Source organism: Hippocampus zosterae, chromosome 3 (assembly GCF_025434085.1).
Source record: "Hippocampus zosterae strain Florida chromosome 3, ASM2543408v3, whole genome shotgun sequence".
In the NCBI taxonomy this organism is placed as follows: Eukaryota; Metazoa; Chordata; class Actinopteri; order Syngnathiformes; family Syngnathidae; genus Hippocampus; species Hippocampus zosterae.
The window spans coordinates 12,523,956-12,536,479 of NC_067453.1; the positions used below are offsets into that span (position 1 = coordinate 12,523,956).

At 40.6% G+C, this 12,524-nt stretch overlaps 1 protein-coding gene across 2 annotated transcripts in view; it reads left to right on the top strand.

The window, feature by feature from the left end:
* tmtc2b (transmembrane O-mannosyltransferase targeting cadherins 2b) overlaps nucleotides 1-12,524 on the top strand; it is a 129,718-nt gene that overhangs the window by 93,312 nt on the left and 23,882 nt on the right. For both annotated transcript variants that reach the window (XM_052061662.1, XM_052061663.1), the window contains exon 9: nucleotides 9,761-9,846. In XM_052061662.1, coding sequence (XP_051917622.1) covers nucleotides 9,761-9,846 — 86 coding nt within the window. The remainder of the gene's footprint in view (nucleotides 1-9,760; nucleotides 9,847-12,524) is intronic.

Sequence of the window (12,524 nt, forward strand, 5' to 3'; positions counted from 1 at the left end):
TAGGGACACTTAGTTTGAATGTTTTGGGGGAGGTTTTGTCTCAATAAATTCAATTGGCATTTAGAAACGGAATTTTGTATTTCCTTGTGTTGTGTCGGTGTGGTACTAAAATTAGTTTTACTGAACTGAAATCTTTCTGTGTGAGAAATATGCAACAAACACATAATTCAGAAGCCGAGCAAATACTTTTTCATGGCACTGGACTTGAATAAATGATAAAAATTGATTTGTTACTTCTATGTTGGTTTATCCGTGTGCTTGCTGAAGATACTGGACCTGTGTTGTTCCGTGTCTCATCATGAAGTAAAGAAGAGCCTCCAAGGCTTACACGAACAAACACAACACAAAGTGCTTGATTTTAACAATCACAGTTATACAGTAGACCCCTGCACACTTGCATAATTCGCCTATTTGTGGATCTTTTTTTTCCCCCCAGTATTTTGTCAAACATTTTGTGAGGTTTGTTTTTGTCACGGTTGATTTGTTTGGGACCAACAGGTGGCTGTGTAGGGCTCCTCCCACAGCGGCACACCTGTTGGTCATCATGTGATCAGTTGGTTTTCTGTTAAAAGGATTTCCGGCCAGAGCACTTGGTGTCGGGTCATTGCTTCTATTCGTGTTTTGCTTGTTGCTTTGGATTCTTGCTGTTTTCAGGTCTTTGTTCTGGATTCAGTTTTCTCAGTGTTTTGTAAATACAATATGTTAAGCTTACCCTGCTCCTCCCTCCACGTCCACAGTTCGTGACAGTTTTTATTTTTTATTTTTAAGTTTGTTTGATTTTTTTTTTTTTTTGTAGCTAGTTACCAACCCTACCAAAATGTAAATTTTTCATTGCACATATTGCACGTCATGAGCTTTACACACAGTATGTTTCTGTTATTTTGCGTGAAGTGCTGTCGGAGATATTATTCGTAGGAAACCTACAGTTTGGATAAACGGTCTTGTCACTTTCATTGGCCACGTCGAAAGAATTGTTGTGTAGGACAACAAAAAAGAGGGCATATAAAAGTCGCGGGACACACACCGTTTTACACGTGTTTTTCTTCATGCGACTTCACATCAATATCTCCCGCAGATGTAGCAAAAGAAAATGTGTGTTGTCAACCTTGAGTTTGATTTGACATACATAGTATATGATATTTGGCTTGTTTCCAGTTTGCTATTCTGACAAAAGTGCAATATTCTCTTTGTGAATGTGTGTGAATGCGATTGCCTCGCTTTTCTGTTCCCACCTTATATAACAAAATGATTAAAGCACAAATGTAATCTCTGCAGTATTTTATTCCGTGAAGGGAACAGCTCTTTTTTTTTTTTTGTTGCCTTTTTGTTCCTACTTTATGCTCGGAAACGTAGAAACACACTTGCCCTCCATTTTACTGTGTTATGCATTTGTTCTGTCACTTTTATGGGTTTCCCCGATGCCAGGACATAAAAGTGAAGTTGCAGTGAAGGGCTTCATATTTTAACTGTCCAAAGCTTGAATGTGTGGTTTGATCAAGTAACCGCACACCTTACGTAAGACTTCACCACACAAGAGTTCATGTCTCGCTCTTGATTAAGCTCATTATCTTGCTATAGAGACCTCTTGCTCTGTATAAGACGAATGCCGCAAATCAAGCCTTTCTTGTATGGCCTCCCTTCAAGCAGCGGTGTTATTTCTCCTCAAAGCTGAGAGACTTGCTGATTAAGATCCTCAGAGAGCCATTAGAGCCGCAGACCTGTCCCACTCTGCCAGCGGCAGCATCAATCATGCAAATCGAGAATGTGGACACCCCAGTCAGGCCTGCCATAGCCTTTATTACACCCCGATGTCAGACACTTGTAAAAAAGTATGTAGCTAACCACTCTGGACACTTTCCTTGAAAATCTCCTTGTGTAACAGAGATGGAACACCATTTTGCATCAAGTGAGCAAGAGGCCTCATCTCATTAGCGTTTGATTTGTCGAGTTTGATACTCACCCACGCCCCCAATCCATCCTCTGCCCCCCAAACCCTTCATTAGTTGTGCCCCAAAAACGTATCTGCCTTCGGTAGCTGGGACTGGGCCCGCTGTTATGCTAGTTTTGAGCAAGTTATTTGCAAATGGCCATAGGACCATAAGCCAACCACATGAGAGGCGTCATGACAGGTGTAATATAAGTTTTGATGGAAAATCAATAAATGTTGTGTTGCTCCAGCACAACCCAAGTTTAAAAAAATGTGTGAATCTCTCCAATGAATGTGTTAATGTTAGTGAGTGAAGTTTGCATGTTCTGGCTGTGCTTTGAACTCTGTACGTCTTGAAAAGAAAAAAAAAATCCTAAACGGTCGGTGCATGTTAGGTTAGTAGAAGAAAAATTGTGCATATGTGTGAACACGAGTGTGAATGGTTGTCTGACAATACGTGCCCTGTGACTGACTGGTGACCTGACCAGTTTGTACCCCACTTCTTCGCCAATGTAACACATTGTCAGCATCAAAATAAAAATGAACAAAGTAGCCAATGACATTTTTTAAGGCAGTTTCGAATGTAGAATCCTATTATTTAATTGGGTTTATCGCTGTCTACCTTCTTCCTGAGGGATCACATGGAAAAATTAGTATGTGCACGACTTCCAGTAAGAGGCATCCGTTACATTTTTGCTATATGTTACAGCGGAGGTTTTATTTGAACTTTTTTCTTCCCCTTTCTCAGCAATCATAAGCCCCCATCGCATTGAAAAAATGGCATGCATGGCTTGGGAACTTGTTGCACTGTTGGCGGCAGTTGAATCTGTGACTAGAGCAATAATTTGATCTGGCAACCCAGACGAGGAGAGAGTGTTGTGACTCACTTGTGCTACCGTTACCGACTGAGGAACAGTAGTCTGAAAGTCGTTTGAAAAGACCACCACCTCATTGTGACCAACGCCAAAGCGAACTTTGTGCAAATGTGCTTGCATTGCTGAGACGATTCGCCAGGTGCCAACTGATACAAAAACGTCAGGTATTGTGTTTATGTATGATGCAAAGTTTTAGTATTGGTCAACCTCGGAAAACCTCAGAAAGATCGCGACAATATTTTCGATTTTATGCACAGTAAGCATTTTTGTCAGTCAGCTGTAGTGAGTGCCTTTGGAGAGCAAGACTTTATGCTCATAAAATTCAGGCTGATTGTTCTAATATTTGCAGCAGGTGGTTGATGTTGATGTAAGTAAAGATGTTCACATCAACTTTGAAGATTGATCGCAGTTGAGTTTTATTACATAGAGCTATGTGTACTGGTAGCTTGTTTACATGAAGTGTCCTGGTCATGTGATGACCAGGCAGTGGCAAGTAGGAGGTTTCGCTGGGTCCTATGTCTGTTTTATGGGAAATAGATTGTGTCCAACCTCTTCTAACAAAACACGACCAGATTTGTTGCTGAGTCGATTGCTCATTCAATAAAAGCAAGTTTGTGTGTGTGGGTGTGTGTTTTGAGCAGGGACTGAGCCATGTGGTGGCCTTGCTGTTATGGCCACCACATACAGTGTATCTCGAGAAAAATGTTGGTTCCCCCTGACTTTTGATACATGCCACTTTCACTCGGATGCAGTATTAAGGGATATTTGTCATTCTGGTTTTTAGATCTAATTTGAAGGAATGGGCCATTGATCGCAGTCTGCAAAATGATGCTGGCCAATTTATCACACTGATGGACCGTTAGCTAGCAAATTATGAGACAGAAGCAGACTATGAAATAATACACACAAGCAAAGCAGCCGCAAATAAATATGGTTATTATCTAGTAAATTGAGCTCGGCAAAACATTGCTTTTCATTTAGGAATGATCATTATAAGTTTGTTGCGCATGGGTCTGTATACAGTAAGTGTGCATTTTATTTAATGAAACTCTGACTGGGGATGGCGTGATAAACGAGGACTTTGAGTGGCCTTTGAGTATGCGGATGTACATGTGTACATTGCACTTGTCTCTTACGGCCACCCCACACACAGTAATCTGTTGTTCTCCCGCTTCCACCCCACTGAATTTTTCTGGCTGCACTCCTGCTGTCAAGGAAAGCAAAGACCCTCAACACACAAGGCTCTGTTTAAGAGTGCTTTTAATATTGTTCTGAGCTGTGATGAATATGTGATATAATCGCACTTAATGAACCCAACGATGAATGCTGTTTTTACTTTCCCTTTTCCAAAATGGATGGATGCACCAAAACAAGAAGCACCTAAATAAATAACTCATTATGTAGTTTTCCATGTGCTTCGTAATGACGGATAGAAGGTCTTCGCCTTCAAGGCAGCTCTTTTTATTTGGGGGAAACACAAGGTGCCATAAAAACAGGACTGACAATGGTTTTAATGGCTGCCTGACTAAGTATGTTCTAGACCAGTGGTTCTTAACCTGGGGTTCAGTGGATCGGTCTCAGGGGTTCGACGAAGCTTCTGCCTTGTAGTGTAAGACACCCGCGACTCAACATGTTAGTTATGACACGGCCGCTTGGCCATCGCTGGCTGCAGACGATCACGTTACATTGCTTGTCCAATCAGTGTTGCGGGAAATTTAGTTCGCTCAGTCGTCACTGTTGTGATAGTACATCATACAATTTAAAAAATGTAATTATATTTACTTTTTACTTTGTAAAAAAAGATGAAGGGTTCGGTGAATGTGCATATGAACTGGTTGGGTTCGGTACCTCTAACAAGGTTATAATAACAATAATGCATTACATTTGCAAGCGCCTTTCACAACACTCAAGGACACTTTACAACCAAGAGCAATAATAAAACCACAGATAAAATAATAAACAAAGAAAGAAAGATTTAAAGTGGATAAGCAAGTCTGAATAGGTGGGTTTTGAGCTGGGTTTTGAATATGGAAAGAGTCAATATTACGAATGTTGGGAGGAAGTGAGTTCTAGAGTTTGGGGGCAGAGCGACTGAAGGCTCTGCACCACATTGTACTAAGACGGGAAGAGGGTAGAAAAAGGTGGAGGGAGGATGAGGACCTGAGTGAGCGAGAGGGAATGGAAATTTGAAGAAGAACATTTGTCTATAACAGTGGTTAACAACCACTGTTCTAGACAAATGTACTAGCATGAGACAAAAACTGCATATACGTTATAAAAAGTATATATATATCCTCCTGACTACCAGGGAAAAAATGATGTCCAATCACATTTATTTTTAAATTCCCCAATCTATGTGAAGTAATTGGACTACTCCAAAAGAAAATTTTGAAATCCCACTACATTTTTTAAACAGGCACATACACTTAAAACAACTCAAACAACACTTTAGCGTGTTCATAAGAGTCTTATAATTAAAATGCCAACAGCATTTCAAGACAAAATGTATTTTATAAAAAGTATTACTTTTCCTCTTCCCATAAAAAGTGCTTGCACTGAGGGAAGCCATTTTCTTACTTTTTCTAAGCCCTACAAATTTGGTATCATTGGAAAGCGCTGAATGTCCTCTTTAGAGTTGTCCTCTACAAAGGACAAATTTGAACTACTGGTAGTCAGGAGGATACACACACACACACACACACATATATATATATAATATATATATATATATATATATATATATATATATATATATACACACACACACACACACATAATTCACAAACTCAGTGGTGTGGGCACTGGTTGCAAGACCTTTGGTCAGACAAGCATGTCCTGTTGTCTGTGAGTACCGACAAATTTTCCAGGCTATTAAATGCTCGCCAGTTTCCAAGAATTCCCAGAAGATCATAAATAACTGTTAGGTCATCACCTTGAACTTAATACATCAACAGAAATGACCCTTCAAATGAACATCTGTGGGCCATATTGGACTGACTTAGTGATTAGCACTAAGTGCCAATGTACCGCATGTGGGACTTGCCTGGCCATTACAGCAAATAAGCAAAACGTGAGGTAATAGCAACGTGACACCAAGCTCCGCACAAGTCGTAAAAAAATGTCAATGTGATAAGGAGTGGTGCTGTTTGTTGGCGTCTACTCATTCCCATCAATGTGGTGTAAACACAGACATTCGACAGTGTGCGTCACCACCTTGTTTAGCTCATGTGAGCATACCGCATTGATGGATACAAGCCAAGATACATTGTTCTAATTTGCTTAAGTTTAAGACTTCAACAGTTTTGTTTATGTTAACAAAATATTGAGTTGCTGCTGGTATATCCACTTCATCCTACGTGATTATACATCACCAAATAACTACCTCGCCTAATCCCTATTGGTCTTGCTTGGCCTTCATAGATAACTTTATGGCCCCGTGTTGAATTATTTTGATGTTGTTTATGCATGGGAGAAGTGAGTTTAGCATTTGTTTAGGTAGTCCTGAGGCATCTTAACATGTTGGCGTATGTAAAACCAGACTGAGCTCAAGTGAAGACTGTAAATATAGAGAATGTGGTTTCAAGACTGTTGGTGGAGTGAGAGCCAGATTAAGAACCTTGTTTTAAAGTCATTTGAGGTCAGAGATAAACAAGGACACTAACCTCTTGAGAATATTTGGGAGTCAACAACAACTGCGGTGGTTTGAAAATGCTGTGCTTACATAATACATATTTTCCAGATGGTTCTAACTATAGCCGATGTGGCCCAAAAGAAAGCTCGGTAGGTGTTTGTCATCTATCAGTGTGCTCCTTATTCAGCACTTGCCTGCATTATGCTACCTGACATCATCAAGAATATGGCACGTTACCATCTGCGTCCGATCACGAGCATCCTCCCTATGAATAGCCTCTTTCACAGCACGTGCACTTTTTTGATAAACAATCCCGAAAGGTCCGCATGAGTGGAACGAACTGAGGACACATGAAAAAGGGTCTGCTATAATAATCAGGTTCAACAGATGTCCATGGCTTCGCACCAATAACAGGGATAGTTATTGAGGAAATAAATGCAGCTTATCTGAGCTGAAAAGGCTCCCGGTGGGCAGGATGCTTCATTTGTTATGCATTCAATGAGTGGAATGGATCTTTTTTGCCAAAGATCATTTTTATCATACCATGAACAATAGTTGAAGTTGATGTGGTCTATCTTCAAGATTCATCTTTGTAAGATGGATCCATATTTCACCAGTGATCGGTGTGGTGTATAGCAGTGTGAAACTACTACAACAGAAACGTTTAGATCACAATGTCAAACTCAAGGCCCGGGGGCCAGATCTGGCCCCCCATATCATTTTATGTGGCCCGTGAAAGCAAATCAAGCATATCAAGTTCCATGATGCTTGCCAAAGTTTGAACCAAAATTTCTAATTGTCACATATAAGCCACAATAACAGTCATTATTCTTGACTTCTGATTTTCAAACTGGTTATCCATCAATTTGCTGTGCGCTGTGTATGTAATATGTGGAGGTGATTAAACATTTATATGGTTTCCAAAAATTCATAATGGCCCTCCAAGGGAAACGCTAACTACAATGTGGCCCGTGACAAAAATGAGTTTGACACCGCTGGTTTCGATGAATGTCTGGCCAGCTCATAATTCTTGAGCTAATGGACAAACTAACAAACATGTCAGTGGTACCGATGCTTCAAATGTAAAATGGATGAGCTGGAGAATGTTTGCACAAAGTTTTCTCAGTTACATAAATACAGCGGAATGACAAGCCCGCCCGTGGTGTGCTAATATTATTTCACAGCACATTAACCCTCCGTGTGTGGTGCATGTATGGAAATACATGCAATTTCTTGAATATGCTGAGGCTGGCGTTTTCACCCTAGAAAACTAGATTTACAAGACTACATGAATCAAAGGGCCCACTTTTGCTGTTTTTCTCACAAATAGCCCAGTTTGCATGTAAGCAGGAAAATATTGCTAGATTTTAATTTTTTGTATTATCATTAGTTTTTTATTGGATGTATTTGGTTTTTAGTATCGCAACCAAACTTCAAGATTGGACAAAGGAGCAGAGAAATTTCACACATTATTTAATTTGAATTTGACGGAGAAAAAAAATCTCTGCTACTAAAAATACATGCATATGTAACAATTGTGTTTCTGTGCCAGTATCTGGTTGTTTACATTTAGTCTATTTTGGACATGTTGTTTACCGTGGTCAGTAAATATATCTGTAAATGCAACCTTTTAAATACCACATATTCTGTTGATGGAGGTAAAGCCCATGCAGTGGAGTAGAGCCCAGCTGACATTGCGCTAAACGGAGACCATGCTTTGGACTGATCCCCTTTAAATCATAGTGCGCATATGGGGACATGGAACCATTCACACCGCCATTGGGTGGGAACTTAAAACCACACTGCTTGGACGGATATCAGACAAGTAAACCAGTACATAGTGGATGACCAGAAAATATACCGTATGTAAAATGATATCAGACGTGTGTCATTCGAAAGTAGATGTAAAAAATTGCAAAAATCTAGATACTTACCTGTAGATACTTGAATAATAAAGATCACTGAACTTGTTTCAAGGCCGCCATCTGTTTGTTACATGCATTACACCCTTCCAGAGAGCGATAATACTTTGTCACCAGATACCAAGGAGTTAAAAACAATGATAAATGGTGTTATACGGTTTTGAATGGTGTTATTGTCCCCCAACCCCAACCCCCACCCCACCACCACCTACACCTTTTAAACTGTGGTGAAAGGTACCTTTTTTTAACTTTCATCACAGAATCCAAAACAAGCACCCAAAGCTTTTAGCGTACTCTATTTTTTTTTCCATGCGGGCATCGCTTGTTTTGAATGTCGGCATTTGAGACTTCACAGAAGACTGTGTGACAAACTCCGAGCCAAGCAAAGTGAATAATTTTACTTCGTAAATTGTGTGCCTCATAAGGCTATTTTGTTTGTTTGTTTTTTTTTTTTAATGGCCACATGGGGTGTTGTAGTCAAGCATCACAACCTTGATATTATTTGCGAATGCATAGAGTGCCAAGCGATCGGTAAATTGTTTTTGCTGTTGGGAAACAGCAGGTTAATTCCAGGAAATTGATAAAGCTGCTTCATTATTGACAGTTTTCAAACTGCTTATCTTTCCTTTCTGAGCTGTTTAGTAGCCTCTGTTGTGTATTCAGAAACAAGGTTCCAGCGACCAGTGGGGAAGGTATTTACCACAAATGTTCAATTGCCATGCGTTCTTCTGACCTTTAATTATAAAATTTTTATGATCTCTTCATTACTCATTATTCACGATTACATTTATCCAAGAGAGGAAAGGGAAATTATCTCACACTTTCATCTGTTTAGAGAAGGTTTTGGCATACTTTCTCGCAGTCTGTTTTTCACCATACAGCCAACAATCCCTAGAGCCAGTGTAGGGTGGCGAATATGCCAAATTGTGGACCTCAGTGCAAACTCGTCATGAATTAAGCAATCAAACAGACTCTATTAAACCAAAAGCACCCAAGATTGAGAGATAAATCCTAAATACAAAAATGCCTCCACTTTTGCCAAAAACTACACCACGCAAACTGCCTATCTGACTGGTTTTTTTTTCTAGTTAGGCCGAAACATACAGTGAGTGCAGAATTCCCTTCAATTACATAGCAAAAAAAGCTGATAATGAAGTGTTAGGATTTTTATCCAGCTCCCTTTTGTGCTTTGACTTTGAATCAGATGCAAATCAAGTTGTAACAGGTGGAATTCTACAAATTCCCTTTCTGTTGAAAAGTACACCGCCTACTCACTTGCTTTCTTTTTCCATGTTGGAAAAAAAGACACTTTTCACACTTGTCATTCCATTGCCAATTCAAGACCAACCCTACATTCCCTAATTACGTACTCATTCAACCACTTCACATCATCTTCTCCTGCCAGAGCCGCACCTGGCAGGATTTCTGTGAGAGGCTCCTCATTATCGGAGAAGCGAGCAGTTTGGGAATGGTTCTTCAAACACCAGTTTGGTAACTGCTTTGCTCGCTCAGATACAATCGACCTTGGAGTACCCCTGTGTGTGTTTGTGTGTGTGTGTGTGTGTGTGGTTGTGGTTAAGGGGGGGTGTCTCTAAAGCCGAATACTATAGCTGAGTGTGGGAAGAAAAGTGTAATAAGTTTCACCTGAATGGCTCCACTCCACCAAACACCATAGATTTGTCATTCACAGACATCGCCCCCCCCCCCCTGTATTCAGAGGAGAAGCTCTGCAGGGATCTTGCACTAATGAGGAAGCAGGCACTCATTACAAACATCGGCATGTGGAGCCTTTCTCTTAACTAGGACCAGCCACCAATCTCTTTCAAAGAGTGCAAGGGATTCCCAATTAATGATGCAATTATGCAAGTAATAGACCGCAATGAGATCTGCCTGCCCTCCTCTCCTCCTGCTGAAGAAAATGAAACTGTCACTGTCGATAATTCAGATCAGTTTGCCAAGCAATACCTGTATAGGCTACCCTGCGTTAAAAGGCAGTGCATAGCTGTTCGAAGAATCTATGAGCAAAATTGTATCATGTTTAAAGTTTCATTTAATCTGGGCACATCTAAACATTTGGGTGCGTATCCAGCACCCCCAAATTCCTGTGCACAAAGCCGAAGGGTTGTTGAAGTCCACAATTAGCGCGTCAATACCTGTGGGCGATCACAGAGGAGAGGGCGAAACTCGATCACAAAAGGGGAATGAATCATTCGGGAACAGCGGTTGAACAACAAAAGACGAGTTGAGAACACCCGTCGCGCCCAGGCGACATTGGCCATCCGCAAAGTCTGCAACATGTTAATTCGATGTAGACCAGACAGAAAAGGTGGCAACGTACTGGTGGTTCAATGTTTAAAAACAGGTAACCAATCACTACCGAGGGGCCGGACCGTGGGTGCGGTATGCAAATATCGGGGGCAGTGTTTTCCTTGTATGTTATGCGGAGCAACTAACCGTCGTTCGCTCTCAGAGATCCGCTTCCGCCGATATTGAACACAATTTTCTTGTGTGCCGAGTCATTTCTTTAACTTTGTCCGAGAAAATCTCTGACAGAAAGGGAACAGCAAGAAAGAAATCATCTCTATGAACTTGTAATACTTGATTATCATTTTGTTTTGCTAAACCGAGTGCATGAACCATTGGTAATAAATGTGACAGTTTGTGCTGATGACTAGTGTAAAAAGTATATATTTTACTGAACTAATTGATTTTGTTTTCTGATGAAAGTGTAGCTGAAGAAAGCACTGGGATATGACCACGGTGTATCCCACTGGGAATCCACCAATACTACATGTACGGTGGGTGACAGGGGCAAACGCACCGCAAACACAGGAATGCTGCAAACAAACAAACATAAAAATTCATCCAACCATCCATCCATTTTCTATTCCGCTTTTCTAATCGCGATTGTACTGGAGCCTATACCAGCTGGGAGTAGGCGGAGGACAACCTGAGCTGGTTGCCAGCCAATCGCAGGGCACACATAGACGGACAACCATTCGTGCTTACACTCAACAATTTCGAGTGTTCCATTAAGCTGCCATGCATGTTTTCAGAATGTGGATGGAAACCGGAAAACCCACCCAGGCACAACATACATACTCCACACAGGAAGGCCGCAGCTGGAATCGACCCCTGGACCTCACAGCACTGTGAGGCAGATGTGGTAACCTGTCACTCACCGTGCCACCCAAGCGAACAGAAAAATATGCAACCAAAATAGACAAACGTACACATACAAATGTTAAAATAAAACAAAACACACACACACACACATGCACGCGCACACAAAAGCAACAGATATTCTGAAATCACAGTAACAAAGCAAACATTACGAATCACAGAACATTTTTTTAGACCATAATCAGACTTTCTCCTTTAGCTGTTACTTCTTTTAAATACTGTATTAATTAATTGTCATGGACGTTTCACATTTTTTTATAACCACAGTTGCATAATTGCTGTGCAGTGTTGAACTGGGATTTGTACCCCCAGCAGATGCAATCAAATTTCTCTTACAAGCAGTCTTTATTAAGAATCATTTTGACTTGACGTTGGACATCTAACTTTTTCCACTCAGCTTGAAGTAGTATTTGCCTTGTCTGGACTAGTTGGATTGAGCCCATTTTCTTGTCATTCACAGAATGACAAGAAAATTGTCACAGAATGACAATTTTCTTTCACAGTAGACCAAACGTCTGCAACTTGACAGCTGATCCAATCAACAGTGTTTTTCTCCATATGAAGCCAGTAATTATGTTCATAATTGACATAACAGTGCCCACTCCGTGAAAACAAACACACATGTTCACACTTGGAAATTTGTCGATCAGGAAATAGAGATGAACATATTTTCCTCCAAGACCGATGATTAATTAATGGTCACCCCACAAAATCTACACAATGGAGCCGCAGTAGGCACACCCACCCAAATTGGGACCTATGAGAGCTCGAACAGAAGATCTGACTTATTGTGGAATATCCTGACACACAGTTGTGGCCCGACCTCTGTAACAGCTTTGATACTACCTTCAAAACAAAACAAATACTTTGTCGAATGCATGCATCCCATTCTGTATCAGTGCCGTTTAGACAGAACAGAAATAAGGCTTTTACAAACACTTGGCTGTACCAATCATGATGATAATAATACTATTAAATATACAATT